Genomic DNA, 22,456 nt, shown 5'->3' with positions numbered 1-22,456 from the left:
GGCGCTGGGGCTGGCACAGCTTGGGGAGACGGGAACCTGCACCGAGGCGGCAGCGCTTCTGACAGGTTTAAGTTTCTAAATGTCAGACTGTACCATTTATGCCTTCATTTTTCTTATTTATTTCAGCCATTATACAACCAGCCTTCAGACACCAGGCAATACCATGAAAACATTAAAATGTAAGTACATGGCAATGAAGGCTATTTTAAATGTCAGGTTGGGCATCAGGCTGGAGCGGGAGGGATGCTGGCTTGTTCCCACACCCTGATTAAAGCTGCCGAGGAATCGCGGGCATCCTTTCAGAGCCGGTGTTCCGCCACTCTGAGTGCCTGAAGCACAAACCAGCTCTAGGAGCAGCTCCAGGAGCCCCCCAGTTGGGAGCCGTAGCTTCAGACAGATGCTGAAGGTGCTGTTTGATTTTTTTCTCGGGGAGGTGGGTGCGTGTCCTGGCCGGTCTCCTGGCGTTTTCCCAGACAGCACTCACCTTGGGTGCTTTCTTCTGTGTTTCACACATCTTGAAGTATGAAATCAGCTGCCAGCGTGTGTGTGTGTGTTTGCATGCGGGAAAGATGAGGTAAAATGAAAAGTTGCAATTACAATTAGATTTTCATGAAGCACCTCTTGAATATCTAATAACAACTGGTTATTTCAAAGATACTTACCGAGACTTAGCAATCATCTAATTTGACTTATCACCTCAATACACGATTTAATCATCAACCTGCATTTAATAACCACAGTGACTTCCTGAACATAGAAGAAATATAACAGATAATGAGAATAGTGATAATTGTGATTATTGTTGGAAATTTAAATAGTCAAACCAGATCTGAAACTTTTATCTGCCTTGAATGAACTGATGATGATTGCTCTGAGCTGCCTGCAGCATGTCTATTTTGGTACGGACTCGGTCAGCTGGCGATAATCATCTTTAATAATCTATTAACAAAAGTTAATAATCTTTTGCTTTTCAGCCATACATTAATTGATGTCAGGGGGATTATAGGAAGAGAATTCACGTACCTGTGCTGTTCTGCTCTGCTGCAGGGGAATGTGGTAGGCACTGGCAGTGTTTAGGTGCTGTCTGTCCCCAAGGGCTGTGGGGAGGAGGAGGGTTTGGTGACGTGACCCTGCTGCTCGCTGCCTGGCCCCGCTCGGTTGCTGCTCCAGCCAAGGCTTTCTGTGTCATCCAGGCAATGCACTCACTGTAAAACACTCAAACCCCGGAGTCACCCTGAGCCCTTTGGTTCCCACAGGGTTCAGTGGGTCCCCGAGCAGCCTTGGTGCCAGTGCTGGGCACTGGCACCCTAAATGCGAGGGTCATTTTGGGTACTTGGCGTTGGCCTGGATGCTGGGAATAAACCCAATGCCAATGCACCTCTGAGGTAGGGGAGCATCATCTCTTGGTGGTGGGAGGGGAGGATGGAGAAGAATTCTGCAGGGAGGGAAAGCAGATGGAGAAGTCAGTGGGAAAAGATTGCTTTTCCTGCAGCTGAGAAATCCCAACTGTTTTTTGCTTCCAGACGTTTGCTTTGTGTTGGCGATGCATTTACCCCTGGTTGGTAAAGCTTGTCAGATAGTGTCACAAGTCTTGGGCAAGGAGCCCCTAGGATTTTGACACTGGTGTGCTTTGGTCTGGGTCTCCTGTCATTTCAGCACTCTGGACGTTATCTTTGGTGGACACGCTGCCTGTGAAGGCAGCTCTGAGGGGCGTGGAGGATGCAGACGTGTGCCCTCCACGCTGGCCATCTCCCCCAGCCCACACTGCTCAGGTGTGCTTTTCTAGCTACAAAGATGTAAAAAAAAGTGAACAAAACCAGAGCCATCCCCTCCAGCTCACTGATTGAACACAGGACTAATGAAGTAGGTGGCAATTTTACTTTTGGGAGAGGCGATGATGCCTGGCATCCTGCTCCCTGCGGGCTTGCAGCCCCCTGCTTTTGGAAGTCTCTTTTGCTGTCAGTTGAGGGGGTTGACGGCTGACAAACCGCCCTGTTCGGCACAGCATCAGGTGCTGGCCCAAGGACATGCTCTCCGCGTTGCTGGTTGTGGCTCACGGCTGGCACTGATGGCACGTGGCAGTCACTGTCTCTCGGGGTCCTCTGACCCCCCTCTTCTCTGGAAGGGCTCCATGGCCGCCACAAGCTGGGCGCTGAGGGTGGCAGTTTCAAGCTGATCGCTAGTTTTGTCCTTGAAAGAATGAGTTAAAAGCAGATCCAGATACTTCACCCACTCTCCATTCCCCTGCCAGTATTTGTGGGTTTGTGATCACATTTTCCTGTGATTTAAATGATTTCCTGTCCTTAGTTGCTGCCTGAAAGGCGGCCACAAACAAGAGGGAACTGACTGCGCAGGTCAGGAGTGAAACCGGTAATGAGACGTGAAGCCCTGTCAGACCAGCTTCCCATGTTGCCAGAGCAGGCGCTCCTCCATCCCTTCCTTTGTAGGCACCCATAGGGTTACCCCAACCCCCTCGTGCGGCTGTAGCGGTGGCGGTGATAGACCAAGGCGAGGTTGGAGCAGGCAGACTTGGGGTTAATGTTCACTGTGATTAGTGCTGCAAAAATATGGGAAGGAAACCACATGTTTTAATGAAAAGCCTTCGTCTCCTCCTTCCAGAAACCTCGCAATTAGCTGCCTTCAGCTGGTTATTGATGCCAGCCGAGCGCATTCACAGATCTAGGTCAGCGAAAGGCCCTTGAGCGATCTGGGCTCCAGATGTTTGCTGCTGCTTTTGACCGTGGGCCTGTCTCAGAGGTCCTGGGGTCTGAATTGCACTTTGCTACTTGTTGATGGATGTGCAGAGAAATCACTGTGTCCTGTCCTCCCGCCTCTTGTGTCCCTGTTGCATGTTAAAGGACATCTGGATGCTTGGGAGGCAGATGGAAAACCAAGATTTTGGTGATTCTTTTAAGCAAATGGTTCAGGGTCCTATGAGCACGAGGAAAAGGTATTCAACTTGTTTGTTCTGACCAGGTCATACCTGGATGTTCAAATCCTACCTACAACTTCTCCGCAGGCTGCTTTTGGAAATATTTTTTGTTCTTTCCTTGTTCTTAGTTGTGTTTGTGCCTTTCTGCTCTGGAAGAGCAGTTTCTGCTCCATAGCCTGGAGGTGGCTGTTTCAGTAGGAGATGCAGTAAATCCTCAGGGTGCTGGGAGGCATCACCCAGATGCATTAGAGCACCAGAAGGACAACTGCCAGGACAGCACAGGTGATATTTTGCTGGGGTGTAATTGGATGTAGATTCTTCTGAACAACTTCACCCTTTGCAGATTTAGTCATGATGAAAAAGCCTTTTAGTACGTTGCTGGAAAATCATCTCGGTTGTGATGCTGTCCACAAAACCTTGCTGCGTGCTGGCTCAGTTGTGCTAAATAGAAACTGCTTCTTCATGAAGCTGGTTTGGAGCCTCATACCTGGGCACAGGAGGATGGCCAGGCTGTTCGCATTCACAAATGCCTTTTTTTCTTTTTTTTTTTTTTTTTTTTTTTTAAACATTTCCTTCAGTGGATTTTTTTTTTTTCTCAGTTGAACATTTGCAAGTGTCAGTGAGAAGGCATTTGAATATCACAAAGCCAGGATTCCTCGATTTCTCTACAGCGATACTCTCCGCCTTGCAATGCTAGTTGAATTCTTCTTGCTTGTTTGTTTTGATTTTCAGCTGGGATGAGTCACTTATGCTAATAGAGCTGACTGGGGAGTTACGGGGAGAATTTCTGCTCTTACTAAAATGTTACCGGTCTCTTATTTTCATGGAGTTTTATGGCCTGTCTCCTATTCAGTACAGTTAAAATTAATTTCATGCCCCAGTTCATTCCACTGTTTGCAGCTTCAAAAGCTTTTAAGTCCTATTTAGCTGCCTCGCCGTGCTCTGTTACCCGTCTGCTCGGGTCCCTTTGGTTCACCTGCGAATGCAGGCTCCGAGCAAACATGGTTAATTTTGTATGCTACATCTGCCGCGTGATCTAAGGCACTGTTGAGTGGTTTGTGCCAAAGACTTGACCTACCTTTGATGGGACCGTGTCCTTTCTGTTTGAAAGACCTGCTTTGTTAGAGGGAAGGGCTCTGCCACTCTCTCCGCAAGAAAGAAGAGAGCGAGACGGTGTTTAGTGCCCTCCTTTTCATAGGGATGGGGTGAGCTGTGCCCGCCCCATAGCTAGCTTAGCCCTTGCTGTTTTTCAAGGTGTGAATTGTTTGGCTTTGCAATGACAGGTTCGAGATGCGATGCAGCCCTGAACACAACTGGAGGCCACTTGAATGATTCTGCATCAGTTGAGGAGGTTGCAAAGACCCCTTTTTTTGGATTTTGCTGAAATACAGCAATGAATGCAGAGGGCACTTACTTGTGCACCAGTTAAGCACCAGTGTATCTGGTCTAGGTCTCTTATTTCAGTGTTTTGCCAGCTGGATGTACAAGGATGAGAGCTGCTCTTCCTACCCTGCCGTGGTAGTGATTTTGCGTATTCTCCAGACTCCTGGCACCAAAGATATTAACCTTCTTTCCTCAAAGTGTTTGAAAAATGACAAGATGTTGTTCAGATGAGCAGGATCAATTACCTGCTGTCTACCTGGAGAGATATTCTCCAAGGGGGCCTTCATCTCTGCAGCAGGAGATTCTTGCTCGGTCAGCCATGAAAAACAGCCCGGTAGGACTCTCCTCCCCCCTTTCCTGAAGCAGTCATCTTGAAATCACAGTCTGTGGGATTTGTGTTTGAAAGCAAAATGTGAGCTTCTGAGCCTTGAAAAAGCACACAAAAGGAAAACTGAAAAGCCCGGGGTAAGTACGTGCAAGGTGCTGTTCACAGAGTTTGCTTTAAACCTTCCCTTGAAGAGCTTCTCCTTGCTTTTGTGCTGAAATTCAGAAACACTGGGGTGAAACCAGGCTGCATCCCCTTGAGATGCTTGGAGAGATGTCAGAGAACCAGGGTCTGAGTGTACGGTTAAAACAGATCAGGAGCTTGGTGTGATTCTGGTTTTCTTGCGTGTCCAGATCCAGCGGCAGTAAAGCCGTGTGTACTGTTAATATTTGCACATCTGGGTTGCTGTCTGCAGCTGATAGCTTTTTGGTGGGGGAAACTTTGCCTCTGCAGAATCAAAGTCGATGTCAGGATTTTCAGAGAGGTTTAGGGCTTCTGAACATCTTTTTCTTTTGAAAATGCCCCCTCCCCTTTCTCCCAAAAGAGCAGAACAGCTTTCTTCTGAAAATCTAACAACTACGGCTTTCCAAATCACTTGTCACTTTGGGAAATTTAAGTCATCTTTTCATTACTGCTGTTTAGGAGTTTTAGTAGCACTGGATTGCCTGTAGATTCATAGTCTAAGCCTGACATGTAACACAAATGCTTTTCCAAACCCTGTCATTACTAATGCATTCTCTTTCAGGTCTCTTTATTAGCGCTTGTAGACATTTTCCTCATTAGAAATTCACCTAGCAGCTCCCTGCTTATCCCATTCAAGGGTTCTCATCTTTTTTATTCTCTGTTGGCATGCGCTAGGGCAGCAGTATTACCTTGTGATGAATTACTAAATGATGGAGGCATACACCACAACCTTCTGCTTCTTCCTTTTGCCAGTGAAAAGCCAAGTTGTGGGGCTTGGGTGGACTATCATGCAACACTTGGGCTTGCACCATCCGCTTGAGCTTCAAGGGAAGGCAAAGGCCTAGGAGAGGTGCCAGAGCGACGGCCAGAAGCGCCTCTGCACTTGCACTTGTCTCATTTTGGTCCTAAGCTTGTAGGTGCTAAAGGGGATGGGCCTGAATTTCCCATCTGATGTTAAGAACTGTGGTTGTGGGTGTAACTGCTACCCAAGGGAGTCACTTGCGCATCTCGGTGGGAACATCTTCACGAGGAGGTGGCACCGTGAGGACATGGACAGGCTGGCTCTGATAACAGGGCGCCTGTGTTTGCCAAGGCATCTCCTTGGAACGCGAGCATCTCACTGGCCTCAGCATGTGAACTGCCAGGTGAATTAACAGCACAAACTTGAATTACAGTGATGACTTTGGACCTCCAAAGCTGAATGCGTTTTGGACCTGCAGAGGACTCTGAGAAGCTGGGAGACCTCTGGATGGCTTCTTTCTCTTGAGTGTTGTTTCTGAGCACAAGCACAGCCTGCCTGACTGTACATCCAGAGTTAGGAACCTCTGCCACTCTGTTCCCAGAGGCACTAATGGTGCTGGGGATTTAGTCCTTCCCAATGCTCAAGGGCCCTGGGGTAAACTAACTAAAGGTCTGCTTCACTTTTCTTCCCCAGAAAGCGTTTCTGAATATTGCAAGGAAACTGCTCCAAACAGCTTGCTTTCCAGGAACGTGCTCTGCCTTGGGGTTAATGGGTTACAGTGTATTACCAGACGGAGCTGTGTGCTCTGGCCATTTGAAAGCAAGGAAATGAATGAGTGTGGTGACCCATGAACAGGACGACCTGCTCCCTGCCCTCTCCGCAGGTCGTCTTGCAGCTGGAGAGGTAGGGAATCAATCGGCAACTGCCCCGAGCTGCGGCTTGGGATCCTGGCATCAGCGATGCATAGGAGCGGGCGTACCTGGGGGGACACAACTGTTTCTATTTGCTCTCCGTCGCCTCTTGGCTGGTTTCACCTTGGAGCGTTATTGCTGTGCTCCTTGGGTCCCGTGGTTTACAGATCTCCGGTCTCGCTGGCAGCGCTTTGTTTGGCTGGAGCTGCCAGGAGGCTCCTCCATTTCCGACCCTCACCTGCATGATCAATCTTGCTGTACAATGGCTTTGCCAGCTGCTCGCTGCCTCCTTCCCATCGCTCTTTGCAGGCTTGATCCCTACTTTGTTTGCACTGGCTGTTTGTTGAAAGACGTTCCTGTGTAATTAAATACCCCTGATTAGTTTTGATCAAATAGTAAACTTCCTTTCATCTCATCTTGCGCTGGCTGAAGGTCTCTGCGGGCAGGCTCGGCCAGGTGTGCTGCAGTGCATCGGCTCTTTGTATCCTTGGGAGTCTTATCCCAGGGCTTTGGCAGTGTCCACACATGTGTACACACCAGCACCAATGCACATGCGTGCGCACACATCCTTTTAAGATTGCAGCCTCTGGAAGGATCGTAGCCAAGTCATTCATGTGGACCTGAGCCAAGGAACTCAAAAGTCATGAGTTAAGGTCTCTCTACTTGACTGGCTCCATTGTGAAAGCAAAAAAACCCAAAACAAACCACCCCAACCTTGCACCAAGCCAGTTAAGGTGGAAGCAGCTGCTCCCACAGGGCTCCCTTTGCTTGGAGTGGGAGATGTATTTCACTTGGGTGTTTGGTGGTTTGGAAGTTGACTCCGGAGAACCATGCTCGGGTAGGGGAGCTCGCCAGTTAGGTCAGTGGGGCTGTGGGATGAGGAGGAGTTATGCAAGGACAAAAAGCTCTTGCAGAATCACACTCAAAATTATAGGTAGTATTTGAATCCTTCTTCCTGTGCTGGTGGCAGGTGACAATCAGACATCAAGTTTGGAGTTGGTTTACCTTGTTTGATCTCTGTTTCCTCCTCCTGCCTGCTGGTGCTTGTGGGGAAGTGCTGGGCACTGGTGGGGCTGCCCCAGGCTCCCCACCTGGGTCATGCACCATTTCAGGCTGGTGCCTGGTACTGGGGCTCTTGCTGCACTTGTCCAGTTGACATCTGGCCCCTAAAGCAGGGGAGCTATTGCTCCTGAGAGCTTCTGAGAGCCACCCCAGACTACAGATAAACTGGGCCTCTGATGTGGGAAAACCCCTGAATCACCTGCAGCCTTGGCAGCAGGCTCGGCTTACCTTCAACCCGCAGGGATGATGGAAGGAGATCATCACCGGGTTAGTTCACTGGCAACAAGGACAGAAATCTTCAAGGTGTTTGCAGAGCAGTTGAGAGCAGCAGAAGCTCTGGGCTCCCAGCACGAGGCTGCATCTCCCCGAGCATGGCCAAGAGCCCCCATTTTGGGGGCTGTCTGGAGGTGCCTGGGGTCTGCAGAAGCTCACAAGGTCAGTGTCTCTGGAGAAGGTGGTGGTGGTTGCGTGACCTGCACTGGCTGGTTTTGCCCCTCCCTGCAGAGGAGCAGAGAAGGTGCAGGAAAAGCTCCTCTGGTGACCAAAGGGCTGGAATAGTTTTTGGCACAGAGAACGTAACGGCATGGTGTCCTCACCTTGGAGAAGAGCTGCCTTCAGAGTGAAGTGTTAGACCAGGGCTGCACTGAAGTAGGCAAGTGGGAAATACGTATTGCCTGTGTCGTTGCAGCCAGTGCTGGGGGACACCATGTGAAGCTGAGCGCCCACCAGAAGGAAGGTCTTTCCCCATAGGTACAACAGGGAGCTCTGGAGCCCACGGCCACAGGGAGGGCAGAAATGCAGATGGGCTCTGGCGGTGATTAGATGAATTGTTGACCACAAGGATGGGGCCGTGCCATCGGCAGCCCCCAGACACCAGCTGGCCAGAAGCTGGGCAGGCTCTGTGTCTTGCTGGGTCCATCCCAGCCAGCCCCTGCCCTGCCTTGGCAGCTGTGAGGCACCACCGAGGACAGGGCAGGGAACTCACCCGTCCTCCCAACCCGGCATGGTGTTTGATGTGCCAGCCCAGCAATACTTAAAACTGTCCACAAGAGTCACTGTTGCTTTACCTAAGGAGCCTCCATTCCTTCTGCCTGTGAACTGCCCGATGTCTTCACCCCGTGGAGGCCGTGCGGTTCGGGCCTCCATCCATGATGCTTTCCTTGCGCCCCAGCAAACCTCAGGCAGGGAGCCACAAGGATTCAGGCTGCCGAGGAGGATGATGAAGGCGGGTTGGTGCGTTGCAAGAGCAACCTTTCGCACGTGCTGCTCCACACTGGTTATTTCTGTGCAAGGCTCCCAGCAGACAGCTCTTCCCTTCCCTTCCCTCCCCGCCTGTGCCCAGCAGTTGTGCTTGGCTCTTTGATTTGCCCAGGGAGCACAGCGTGTGCTTCAGAGACGCGTGGCCTGAATTAACCTCTCTGCAAATGGTTTCTAAGTAACAGCAGTCCATGTAGCAAGATAAACTGTGAAGCCTATTTATATTTACTGAGATTGTATTAACCTTTGAAAGGTTGACCTTATAAAAAAAAAAAAAAAGATAAAGTGGCAAAAACATTCAGGGCATGAGGGGGTTTTGTTGTTGTTTTTAATCCTTTCACTCTGTGATTACTTCAGCCTTGGCGGTGGTAAACATACACTGGTTTTCAAGGCATTCCTTATTTTTTGATTTTTGCAGCTGTGGAGCCATTAAGTCTTTGCCTGTATTAGCACTTTCAAGGTCAGCCATGATGCAAAACTTAAGGCAACACATCAGCTGCATAAGAGCTGCTAATTTGCTTCGTTTACTCTCCTGTTCCCTGATAACTTGTGTGGCAGATCCAGCAGCAGCATGTCGAAGCCCCGCAATTCTCCTGTATGTCACCCAGGCTGGCGTGGGGAGGGCAGGGAAGGATTTAGCTGTCTCCAGGGGACAAGCCATGACCCCTTGCTGGAGGCCATCCCGCACATGATCATCATTAGCATCACCCCAGCAGTTTCCCAGTGTTAAGAGTTTCCATCAGAATTGGAATAAACAAATAAACGGGAACGTGTCTTTTGGGCACAGTCTCCCGTCAGAGCTTGTTCGTGCGGAGCTGAAGCCTTGGAAGGAAATCTGTCTGACGGGGTCTCTGCAGGAGGAATGGCTGCCGGCTGCAGCACCACATGGCACTGGAGCCACTGACGAAAGCTCGCCCTCTGCGATGCGAAGGGATGCGGGAGCACGTAAGGAGCCGGGGCTCGGTTGGGCGCAGAGCCTGCAGGTGGGCAGAGGAGCACCCGGTGTGCAGGGCTGGCAAACGGGTGCTGGACACTGCTGGAGCAACCTCACCTGCGGGTCCGGAGATGGATGCTCTGGAAGAGTCGGCACAGCACAGCCCTGCTCCTCATTTCTCATGCCTCTATCCCTGAACAAGCAGGCAGACGTCATTGCCGCTCCGTGCCTTGGTTTCCCTAATTTTTAAAGGCAAGTGAATGCTGTTTGCAGAGAGATAAGCAGCGAGGTTTAGCTCAGCCAGTCGCCTGCAGCCCTCTGAGGCTCCTCGGTGGATGCACCACACAGAAAGAAAAGACAGTGGTGGTGTGTGATCCAGCAGGGAGAAGCCTTTGGCAGCAATGCTTAATATATCTAATGAGGTGGCCTGTGGTCTTTTTTTGGTGCAGCCCAGAACAAGAGCGGGTCCTTTGTAAATATGCCGTCAAAAAAGTGCAAAGGCAGAAAGTGCGCCGCCATGCATGGATTTATTAGATTCCACTCAACTCCCCCTCCTCCCCCCCCCCAATGTCCAATGCCACTTCCATTTCTGAAACAGAATCAAGCATAGCTTGGTATTTAAGCCCCCGCTCAGAAAACCTTTGTGGATCCAAGCATCTGCTCTGCAGGAGCCTTCAGCCCCGTCGCTTGGCTGTGCCTTCTGCCGACGCTGGTGCTGCCTGGAATTGGGAGTGCGCAGGGATTTGGGGCTGTGTGGCTCGAGCTGAGGATACTGGAGTCTTCCCAACCGGTTGCTGGTATTTTCCATTCCTAAGAGGAGTTATGAGTGCCGCTTGCTAGCACTGCCTTGGAAATCAAGGTTCTATTTTTGCACCAAAGTGTTCAAGGCAAAATCAACAGGAATGAAGCTGTAGGACAGCTCAGGCAGTGGTCAGGGACTCTGTGTGTATCCCATACCTCTGGTAACTAATTAAGAGGGGAAAACAGAAGGTACAAAATCTGAATGGTACTATTAGGACCGAGAATCAAGCCCGATATATTTCCTCCGTGGTAAACTAAAGGGGCCACGGAGCTGAGTGTGGCTGTGCTGTGCTGGAGAAGAACTCATCCCTGTCCCAAATCCTGCTGCCTTTCCTCCAGCAGCCATACTTGATCTTAGAGGTAGTGGTGGTTGAAGACCCCACACCCAAGGAATTGCTGTCCTAAATAAACCTGCTAATTAGTGGGTGCCAGTATTACAGCGGTGCCCCCAGGCCCTGCTCCGGGTCCCCACGTACAGGCGGGCTGGGATCCCCCGGCAGGCTGCCGGAGTGGGGGTGCAGCCTTGGCAGTGGGCTTGGAGGAACCTGGGGTCCCCAGGGCAGCGCTGGGATCGCTGCCGTTCCCCGTACGTGCCAGTGCATGGTTTAGTGGTGCAGCAAGAAGAGAGTTTTAAAAGTGAAAAAATTTGATACTTCCTGCGCTGTTCTCCATCCCCAGATTTAGCCAGGACTGCCTCCGGTCCTCTCCCTAAGTGAGCGGGACCCCTGCCCCTTCCCAAACAGTCTCTTTTGCTGCTGATTTGGTTTAGGGATTTAGGGGGGAGGAGGGTGTTTTCTCCCCTCCCCGCTAGCCAGGCAGGGAGGGGAATGAGGAAGCAGCAAAGGTGTCTTTTCCTTCTGCTAAATCCTGCATGAGACTGTTAAGCTCCTGATCAGTAATTACACACTGCAGCTCTGCCTTTAATCAGGATAAAAGACTTAAGGAAGCTCCTTTGCCCCTGGTCTCTAGCTTTTACCTAGAGATTTTATTGCTGGGAATATTAGCACCGGGCCCAACAGCAGGAGCTCAGTGCTCGGGTTTGTGCAGGCTCTGGGAGCTCGTGCAGCCCTTCCAGGTCCTTACTGCTCCGGCGCTGCTTCTCTTTGAGCAATTATTTCATGCTGTCTTTAGAAAGTAGAAAGAAGAAGAAACCAGGGGTGGTGTCTGGGCAGATGCTGGGTTGGTTGTGGTTGCAGTGGCTAGTTTCTGTTCTGAGGTCCTGATCCTGCAAGTGGCTGAACTTTCCTGGCTGGTTTGTTTGCAGCTTTGTTAGGCACGGCTCCAAGAAAGCAAGAGGTTAGGAGATATGTGCTGCAATCCTGCCTCCTTATCAGCTCCTTGGAGCCTGGGGGTGAATAACCCCTGGGAGCACGTGTGTGCTGACAGCTCCCTCGCTGCTGGCCCGGGGTGGCCACCTCCTGCCACACAGAGCTTGGCCTGAGCCTCCCAACTCTTGGGACCCCATTGGGTTTTGGCAGATCAGGATGTAAAAAACCCCAAATAATCAAGAAACACCCTGGCCCGTTGGTAAATGCAGAGCTGAATGTTTGCATGTGTTCAGTGCTGAGGTAAAGGTTTGCAGAATTGGGGATTTATAATTTTAGTTCTCAACCTTAGTCCTGGTTTTACCAACAGATGTGGATGAAGTTCCTCATGTTGGAGGGGTTGTTGGTCTTTCTCTAAAGTTGGTGTGAGGTCCCCAGATAACCGCGTTCACGGCTCCGAAGTTGATGCAATTCCGAGTTAAGGTGGAAGCTGCGTTGCGAACTCCTTTGGGAGTGGGGAGAGACAGGCTTTGGATTTCAGCCGTCTCGTTAATCAGATCTCATCTTTTTTATTCCTTTACAGAAACCAGGCAATGCGGAAAAAGTTAATTTTGTACTTTAAGAGGAGAAATCATGCTCGCAAACAGTGGGTAAGTGATTCCCCTACACCTTATTTTATATGTATAAAGCAGCATAATTTATAATGTGAGAAAGAAAAGGACGTTTTCCAGCCGAGAAGTGCTGGCACTCAGTTCTTTGCCTGTTGCATTGCTGTGGTATCTCTTATGCTTAAAATAACTTGGATGTAAAGGAGAGGTCCCCAATCCTGCCGCAGGCAGCACCTCCCTCTGCAAGTACCCCCTGCAGAGCAAACACCCGGCAGTGGCTGAATCACGGCAAAGCCCTTCGTTGATCTTGGGGTGCCTATTCACAGCGTAAATGTGTGTTTTGTGAGTGACTGAACCCTCAGAAGTGTGAAACAACTTGACTCTGCTTCTGATAAATGCTCTGAAGACTGACCTGACTCTTTCCAGCTGACCACAGAGCAATGTTCTAAGAATTTGTGGTTTAAAACAAAAATTAAGCCCTGGCCAGTTAATTTCTAGGCAGCTTTGCCTGTGAGGTAGTTCCAGTGTCCTTCAAGGAGATGGTTCTTGGTTGGGTAAGGGGGAAGGTGGGGTTTATTATGAGACTTCAAAGGCATTTATCGCAAGTCCCTGGTAAATAGAAGAGAAAGTTAAACGGGATTTACAGAATTTGTAAGTGTTCAGCACCGACAGTTGCCTGCGGTGGTTGCCAGCGGGAGCTGAGGCAAAACCAGCACAAAAGGGGAAATGCCAGAAGCAACCAACAGCCGCCACCAGGAAGGTGGATTTTGCGGCATCTTCCCGCGAAGGGTGATTCAGCTCATGACGCAGGGCGTTGTGTCTTACGTGGAAGGTGCAAAAACTGGTTCTTGACTCGGCGTCTGTGTTCTGGGGTAGGCTCGGGTGCCGGCATTAGTGTCTTAAGTTGCCAACGGTGCAGGCTTTCTGAGCATCTTTGGTGCTGGTTTTGGACAGAAATGCTGTGGCTGGGAGGAATTGTTGGAAAAATTCAAAAATAGTCGGCCCAGGGAAGTGGTTGGAAGGCTCTGCCTTTAAAAGCAACTTCCAATAAGGCTGTTTACATAGCCATTTCTGAGCCAGCAATCAAATTATTTTCTTATTTTTCTCCCATTTTGTAGCAATCTTCCAAAAGCCACAGATCTTGCACTCCAAAGGGATGGTTGTGTCTCATTTGTGTCCAATTACGTGTTTGTTTAGTCTTTTCTGTGATAAAACTTCTTCCAGGTTTCTAGCAAGGGGCTACAGGGCTTATGCCTTCAACATGACCCAGGGTGGTAGTCGGAGCCTCTTGGGGCACCTCGCCTCCTGCAGCTGAGGACTTCTGCACTGGTGGGAAGCGGATCAATATTCCCTTCCTCAAAACAGGGACTGCAAAGCAAAGTGTGGTTTTATTGGAACCAGAGGGGAACTGCCCAGGAGCTGTTTTGCTGGTGGAAATGGCCAGTTTCCGCACTAAATCTAGAGCGAGTCACTCTGTTGTGAATATCGAGGAGCTAGGGGAAAAGGTTTAATTAGGCTGCAAGAGCACGGTTCCTAAAATACGGCTTGCAGTAAAGTCGCCTGTCATGCAAAATAGGTGAATTTCTGCCAGCCGGTTTATTCAGTGTCCTTGAAAGGGGATTTTTCAGTTTAGGGAAGCATTTTGCCTATTCTACAAAATAGGCAACATACGGTTGCTGAATTTGCAAAGTGAATACATTTGCTGATTCTGTTTGCAAAATGGGTATGCTTAGCTATTTTTCTGCCTATTTTGTAGCAGACCCTATTTTTAGCAAAGCCCATTTATGTGCCAATGTTTCTTTCTGGCTCTTTTACTTTCTGGGGTATTGTCGCTGCCCAGGGCTGGCTGGAGCAGGGTCAGAGCTCGGTCCCTGCAGGGTCCGGCCCCGAGAGCCCCACCAGAGGATCTGCAGGGCTTCCTCCTGCCTCCACCGAGGTCGGCACAGCAGAAGACATTTAATTGCCATCAGAGGGGTGATGCTGCAGAGAGAGAAGGCTGAAGGGAGCTGTTCTGGCTGTAAGAGGTTTATCTCCATCAGGCAGGGAAACAAAACTATGGGGCTTGCATAGGAATTGGGCTGGTTCCTCCTGTCACCTCCACTCTTCCCCTCCCCTCCGAAGAGCTGTACCATTCCCTGGAGCTGCGAGAACGTGGGCTGCAGGAGGGCTCGGGCTTGGCACAGCCTACACGCTGCCTTCAGCTGCTACGGCAGCGTTACTATTCATCCATTTTTAGATACGCATGTCAAGTCCGATTTGGCTCACCATCACTTACTTGTGTGATTGAGACACGGATGGGCTGGTGAGCCCAGCCGGGAAGGGGAGCAGAGGAAGCACCGATGCTAAAAGCCGGCACAGGTGGTTGCTCAGGAATGGACTCGCTTGCTTAAGGCTGCTCAGAGGATGCTTGAAGAAGGAAGAGACACTTTGCTCCTGAAGTGCCTGACCGGGAGCTTCTGATGATTGAGCTGTGAAGATCTGGGGAACGCACAGTGCTGTAAGGTGCCTGGGATCTTGGCTTTTGAAGGATGGCAAAAGATTGTAGGGAGCCTGTATCCCAGCTGGACCAAAAAGCACTACACAGGGATGTTGCAGACCATCCCTGCTGTGGTGGGGTTTGAAGCTTGCGTGACAGGAAGGATCTTTGCTCCATGGTGGGAAGGGGCTTTAAGAAAGCAGGTGGAACTCAGAAGTGTTTGGCCGGTCCATAACAGAGCTGTGCTCTGGAGGGCTGAGTCGTGTGAGCTTTGGTGCTGCCGGGGAAGTCAGCAGTGTGACACTGGTGTGGCTTTTTCTATCTGCAAATACCAATTCCTTAAAAGAGGAATTTTGGATAAAGCTTTCATCCAATTGTCCCAAATAGCGGAGGAAAAGGAAGAAAAAGAGCCTCCCTGCTGACTGCAGAACAGTCTGGTGGCTGTGCCAGGCAGCTCTGCCGGAGTGCTGGTGGTGCGGGACCCAGTGCTGGCTCATTCCCACAGGGAATGAAGAACTGTTCAAAGCCTCAAAGCTTCTCACCAGACCGAGCCCTCGTGCTGGGCTGTCCCCCAGCCGCGCCATGGGCTGGCTCGCAGCACAGGGCACCAGCTGCCTCCTGGCGCTGAGGCTCGGTAAACTTTGTGGGGTATTTTTAGCCTCTTCCCAAACGCGATGCTCTGAAAGCAGGAGGATGTAGCAGATTTGCTGGCAGGGTGGGAGCTCTCGTTTTCAGGGGGGCTGATAGCATCGCTTCAGGAGGGGTAAAAACACAGCAGCTGTGATTTCTCCAAGCTGCCACAGTTTGTTGGCATTACCTACAGTTCCTCGCCCACAGCGCTAGGTTCCCCTTGGTGGCTTTTAGGGCATTTTTATTTTTGTTCTCATTCCTCGCTTTCATCTTATGGCTGTTTCCTTTGGCTCCTGGTGAAATCCAAGCATCTCCTGTGCATCCATGCAGGGTAGGAAAGCCTCTGGCTTCAGGCGTTCAAATGGGAATTAATTTATTTTTGGGGGAGTGTTAGTCTGCATCAGCTGCGGGGTTCAAGGTGGTTTGTCTGCTCCAGGTTATTGCTGAAGTGCCTCCAAAAGGCCACAGGGATCACAGGCTGTGTTGCTGCACTTGGGTTATTTCCAGGTCCAGGATGGCTGGACCAAACCCCCGTGCCACGATTGGTGTGACGCCGGCCGTGTGTTGCTCTGGGTTCCTGGCACCAGCGATGGGCCACAGAGCTGCTGGTGCTCGAGGGCCATGGTACAAGTAACCAACTTGGCTCATGGTAACCCAGCTGCCTCCTGACCTGCAATTAGGCGTTTCCATTGGTTTGTGTTTGGGTTTTTTTGCCTCTCCCCATTTTTTTTGCGAGACGAGAGCAGAGCACATCTGGGAAATCCTACAGCCTTGGACTTCCCTCTGGTTGTGGGGTGGCGATGGCAAGAGATGAGTTTATTTCTTTGAAATCTGGATTCCCCCTGTCTCTGCTACAGTGCCAAGCCGTCCGTTCTGGAAAGCGGTGTGGGGGCGGGAGACGACCTGGGGTTTGCCATTGATTATTTTGCAAAGCAACATCTGTTTTCGCTTCCTGATTTGGGGCCTAGAAGGCATTTGTTTCACTCAAAACGAAACCTTAAAACACCCTCTGGTCACCCAGCTGCTTTCACATGAGGCTGGGGACCATCGCTCCTGTCACCGCTGCAGCCATCGGGGACCGTGGCTGGGCATCTTCTCGGTGTGGGCCTTGCCTGTCCGTGGGTGTTCTCCTGCAAGAGCGTGGCTGGAGGAGGGAGGAGTGTGGGGAGGGGAGGCTCATTTGTGTTGCAAATGATATTTTAATGTTATGGTTACTGGGCTGGTCCCATAAATACCAGGGAGAAGTGAGGTGCTGGACCTGTGTGGGCAGCTGGGTGGGTGTGCCATGAGGACGTCACCCAGGGAGCCATGGCATCAAAACCCCTTGCAGCACTGCATTTTGGCAGAGCCTGGGTTTGCTGTCAGTGGGGATGCGCTTGTCCCAGGACCAAAAAGGAGGAGCAGCAGCTGGAAAAACACTTCTGCTTTCCAGGATGGTGAAGGAGCTGGGGGCATCACGGCATGGCCAGACCACCATGCCATACAGCCTCAGACAGGGGCCGGGTGCCCAGCTTTTGGTTTCGGGGAGCCAGGCCCATGTGTGGAGACGCCCTGTGGTCCCAGTCCCATCAGTGTTGCCGGTATGGAGCCATGAGTGCCAGAGCCAGTGTGTGTGGGTGGGAAGGGGTCCCCGGCTGCGGGCATCTCGGCAAGCCTCTCCCCAGCACGGCGAGCTGGTGGCTCCAAAATTACAGCTCTGCATGCCCTGCTTGCGTGGCGGGGGCCCACTCTCCTGCCCTCCTGTGTCCCTTCTCAAGGCCGTGTTTCAGTCCCTTCTTGCTTGGTGGCCTCAGGCAGGCAGCTTGCCCTCTCCCCGTGCGTGGCCAGCCATGTCGGAGCGGTGCTCCGTGCCCAGCACTGGGCCTTTGGTCACTGAATCAAGCGCCCAAGGCACTGAGGGATGCTCAGGCAGAAGGTGTGGTGGATGGGTAAAGGCACGCTGGGCAAGAACCCTGGGTTCACAGAAGATGTTGGGTCTGGAAGGGAAAAGCCTGAGGGTACCTGATGGCCTCTTTTCAGAACTTACCCTTGGGTTGGTCCCAGACCCTGGAGCGAGTCCATGCCCTAATAAACCGTATTTCTTTAAGCAACGTGACTCAGGCTCAGCCTGAGCAGCCATCGAGGGACAGGCCTGGAGGAGCTGCCCTTCCCAGGCACGTCTCCTGAGCTCCCTCTCTCCCTCTGCCCTTTCAGGAACAGAAGTTTTGCCAGCGCTATGACCAGCTGATGGAAGCCTGGGAAAAAAAAGTGGAGCGCATCGAAAATAACCCCCGGCGCCGTGCCAAAGAGAGCAAAGTGCGGGAATACTATGAGAAGCAATTCCCAGAGATCCGGAAGCAGCGGGAACTGCAAGAGCGCATGCAGAGGTTAGAGGAGAAGCGGTAGGAAGGGGCTGAGCTGGTATCGGACAGCCTTTCTTTTTTCTTTGGGGATGGATGTGGGATTTGTTCACAGAAGGAGCGGCCTGGGATGGCTATCAGTGCCTTTTCTCCCCTTCTCGTCGAAGGCAGAAGCCAGCAGGCAAGTAGCTTTGCTGCTTTTTCCCCAGAGTGGCTCCACACAGAGCCAGGAGAGAAGGAAAATGTCAGGAATGTGGTTGCCCATCTCCCTTCTGCTGCTGAGCTCCTGGCCAGCCGGGTCCGAGCAAGGGGCAGCTCCCTTGTGCTGGCTGCCTGGCTGGGACAGCGCTAAGCCTTACTGGTGGGCTTAAATTAAGATGTGCAAGACTTGCAGGTGTATTTGGTCATGTCGGTGACTTAATACATGTGCATGCTTTGATCAGAGCACGGGCAGGGAGAAGAAAGGTCTGCAGAGGTTATAGGAATGACCGCAGACAATATGAAAGGAGCAAAGTGTCTCACTGAAAGGGATGTCCCCTGTCTGTCCCATCCCCTGTCCATTTTCTCCTCCTCACTGGAATTGCAACTGAGGTCATATTGTTTCTTGCCAGGAGGAGACACGATTTCATGTTCTCCACCCTTCTTGCTGAAAACTCCCCATCCTTCCCATTTCAGCTCCGGGATCTTGCCCAGGGTCACCTGATGTGTGCAGAACCAGACCCTTGTGCCAGCGTCCTGTCCTTGTGCTCCATAAACATGGGTCCAAATTTCCTAATCAGTGGCTTTATTTTTTCTTAAAGAGAAGGGGAGAAATGGTACTGAGAAATGTTTTAAGCTTTTACATGCTTAATAAGAAAAGTTTTAATTCCTTGGGTTGCATGGCTATTACACTGGGTGATATGGGGGGGGGGGAAGATGTCAATGGCTGCTTTTGATTTAAAAGTTCCTGCAGCATTTGCAAACCCGATGCAGTGGCACAGGGCTAATGGCTTGGTGCTAACGCTGATGCCTTTATGCCATTGCTGCGGTGCGATGAACAGGAGAAAATAATGGGGGGAGAGTATGGTTGGGCATGAAATATCCTTCTGTTGTAGTGATCCAGGAGGTGGCCGTTGGCACAGGTAAGGAAGGTTGGTTGAGGCTCTCAACCTGTGAGCCCTAAACCTGAGGGACTTGGGGGACGGGGGTCTCCAGGCAGGAGTAAGTGTTGTCAGAGTCCATGGGGCTGCAGCAGGCCCTGTTCCCACGGTGTGGGATGGGGTGGCCTGGGTGGGGTGTTGGGATATGGCCATTATGGAGGTCAACAAGGAGAACAACAGGGCCAGCGAGTTGTTATGAATGTGGTTTCCAAAATAGAGCATCGGTATCTGAGTATTTCACTGCCCTTTCCCAGCAGGGTAGGACAGAGGGGCAGCGGCGGGCTCTCCATGTCGGCTGCACGCAGCGAGCACGAGGTGTCAGAAATCATCGACGGGCTCTCAGAACAAGAGGTGAGACCAGGTTGTCCTTTCTCCTCCTCTTCACCCCTCCTCCACTTTTTTCCAAGGAAGCCAGGAGAGTACCACCAGCTCCCACACTGCGTCCCAGGGTGAAATCTTATACCAAATCCCACTGACTTCAGGCCACGCTGAGGTTGGGGAGGTTGCCATGATGCCTAATACACTTTCTGGACAGGATCCAAAGTGAGGCATTCATTTAATACCCAGCAGCATCTTCCCAGCTGCCTGAGAGATGTAACGGAGCTGTGCAATGGTTCTGCAGGAGCAAAACGTGGAGCAAAGCAGCCCAGGAGCTGGTGGCCAGTGGGTAGGATCTGTCAGCATTCAACTGCCTCTTAGGGACCTGAAACCCCAGCATGCTGCTCATCCTGGGTAGCACCCTACAAACGTCTCCTGGCTGTTGGTTTAAACTGGTAGCGGAGGTGGGAAGGGAAGGGAGCCGGCGCCCTGGCTGCCGGGTGGAGGGGTTTTTCTGTTTCGTTTTGTTTTGAATGGGCTGTGTGGCTTGACGCAGGGGAATCCTATGGAATGAATGGTTTGTACATGAGCCAGTTGGCCCACATCTTCTGGGAGTGCTCCATTCATCTTGAAACATCCCCGTGACCTTGGCTTCGTTTGGATCTGGTTTCACAAGGGTTCCACTCTCTTGGCACGGAGGCGAGCTGCAGTGAATGGATCGCATTTGGGAGGGGAGAGCAGCCATTGCCCAGCAATAGCTGAGATGTTTGCTGCCTGTGCGCCGCGGTTCGCTCCCTGGGTCCCAGGCAGTTTGCTGTTAGCCAGTTAAGGCGACGACCCGGAGGACACAGATCTCGGAAGCAGAGGGAAATTTCACAGCTCTGCAGAGCTCGTGGCCAAGGGGAGGGTTAGACAATTGCCTCCAACCTTCTGCACAGTATGCTGCTAAACTCCACCCCGACAGCCTTCTGCTGAGCCCCAAGGCACCGCTTTGCTTGTCTCAGAGGAGACCTTAAGAGCTTCCAGCCCTTCCACAGGGTTGGAAGGAGCAGGGAGGTGAGAGCCAGGAGCATCACTGGCAGCAAGGGCCAGCTCTCCGCCCCGTGCATTGCTGGAGAGGAGAGAGGTCTGGCTGCCCGCCAGCGGGGTGTATCTGCAGCACTCGGCACCCCGAGACCCTGCCAGATGAGGGGAGAGGCCCTGCACTCTCAGCTGCAGGCAGTGCTGCTGCCAGCTGCCTCTGCCTGCCATGGCTCTGCACAGGGACTTTCTCCTTTCTGCTGGGGCGCTCTGCGGTTGTCAGGGTCGATGCTCTGGCTGCAGGCTGTCCCTGACCTCCCACGATGAGATGACACCCCCAGGGCATCTGAAGCAGCCAGCTGCTAAACAGGAGGCATCCTAGTGAGGATGAGGAACGTGATGCAGTGACACAGTCCGTGTCTGTGCAGAGAGCTGTGTTTTAGGAAGAGCAGGTTGGGTCTGATCAGTCACAGCGGAGAAGCAGATCAGTGCTGGGCAGGCCTGGGTCAGCAGCTTGCTGGAAGGATTGGACATACTGTTCCCCCAGGAACCAGCGCCTAGCTGTAAATTAAAATAACAGCACTTGAGACCTGGCCTTGCTGGGTCAAGGGTTGGAATTTATGTCTGACCAGTGGCATTCCAGGTGACAGGGAGGACTTGGAATGATGGCACTGCTGGCAAACGAAAGAGCGTGGCCAGAGCATCCCTTCATTCCCACAGGGTGGACCTCTGCCAGGGGACCACCATCAGCTCAGCCAAAGGGACAGTCCTGGCATTCAGGCAGGGTATGGCACAAATGAGACATCACATTGGCCACTCTGTTGCAAATACTTAAGGAAACCAGTGTGCCCAGTCTGTCCTGTCCTGGTCTGCAGCCAGGGCTCTGGGTGAATTTTGTGCTTGCATAGGATGGAGTAAAGGCATCAGATGATGTCTCAGGGTGTTGCAGTAAGAGGAAAAAAAAGAATGACGGCCCCACTACAGTGACATTTAAAGCCTCCTGGAACAATACAAGGTTTCCCGTGGAAGGGAAACACAACGTTTCCCTCTGCCCGCCCTTTGAGAAAGCTTTGCAGAGCTGACCCGCTTCCCTTGCGATGTGGGGTGGGGGGGCTGAACCTCCATGTGGCCGTGCGTCTGATGGCTGGGAAGGGGTTTGTATTCCCTGTGCCACTGCTGCTTTGACTTGTCTCTCATCATGGTCAGGAACTGTTTTGCTTAAGTCAGACATTTCCACGCAGGATCTTAAAGCCTTTTATTTCAAAATGAAAGATTAATTGTTTCCTGGCTGACAGCGATAGCCTCTTTCAGCGTTTAATTTACAATTACGCTAGCAATAAAGCTGTCTCGTGTTTGCTTTTGAATTCTGCTGTTTCTCTGCCTGTCCTTTCCTCTTGAACATCTGTCCCCTGCAGTCCCTGCGGGCCCGTGGTGCTGACCAACTGTTCTCTCTGCTTTCCCCAAAGAACCTGGAGAAGCAGATGCGCCAGCTCGCTGTCATCCCGCCCATGCTCTACGATGCTGACCAGCAGCGCATTAAATTCATCAACATGAACGGCCTCATGGATGACCCCATGAAGGTCTACAAGGACCGGCAGGTGATGAACATGTGGAGTGAGCAAGAGAAGGAGACCTTCCGGGAAAAGTGAGTGCAGCCCACACACCTCTCTTTGCATAGCCCTTGGGAAGGGCAGACAGGACCTGTGCAATGCTTTGGCAGGTGCCCCAGCATGCTAAGGCATGAATTTCCCAAGGACTTGTCTTGCCCCCCAGGGACACAGCCACAGTCGCTGTGTTGCCTTGGACCTGGGCACAAGGTGATGGCACCTGCACAGAAACCTGAGGCCTTTCCGTAGGCTTGCTGTGTTCATGCCTGCGTGCGGAGATGCAGGAAGCTGCTGCTTGCAGCAGGGCGAGAACTAGAAGTTTTTCTGCTTCTGCTTCCCCTCGTTGTGTCAGACAGTTTAAGGATAAAGCAGCGAAACCCAATGCTCCATACACTGTTATGTTTTTGGGCTTACATGCCTGTCCTTTGGGTGCTGCGTGTCCGGAGGGATTCTCGGGGCTGTCAACATCCAACGTCCCCATGCAGACCCCCTCAGGCTGCAGCTTCCAGCCGGTGCCCCTCCGT

General features: G+C 51.7%; 1 protein-coding gene across 1 annotated transcript in view; it reads left to right on the top strand.

The window, feature by feature from the left end:
- The window catches only part of NCOR2 (nuclear receptor corepressor 2), a 188,012-nt gene that overhangs the window by 79,300 nt on the left and 86,256 nt on the right, over nucleotides 1–22,456 (top strand). The window contains exons 8-12 of the mRNA XM_035898548.1: nucleotides 127–179; nucleotides 12,379–12,445; nucleotides 17,703–17,890; nucleotides 19,245–19,338; nucleotides 21,792–21,970. Coding sequence (XP_035754441.1) covers nucleotides 127–179; nucleotides 12,379–12,445; nucleotides 17,703–17,890; nucleotides 19,245–19,338; nucleotides 21,792–21,970 — 581 coding nt within the window. The remainder of the gene's footprint in view (nucleotides 1–126; nucleotides 180–12,378; nucleotides 12,446–17,702; nucleotides 17,891–19,244; nucleotides 19,339–21,791; nucleotides 21,971–22,456) is intronic.

The sequence above is a fragment of the Egretta garzetta genome, unplaced genomic scaffold (genome assembly GCF_000687185.1).
Source record: "Egretta garzetta isolate BGI_Z169 unplaced genomic scaffold, ASM68718v1 scaffold447, whole genome shotgun sequence".
NCBI classification, from domain to species: domain Eukaryota; kingdom Metazoa; phylum Chordata; class Aves; order Pelecaniformes; family Ardeidae; genus Egretta; species Egretta garzetta.
Note: the sequence above shows the minus strand (reverse complement) of the source record. Positions and strands in the feature narration are given on the sequence as shown.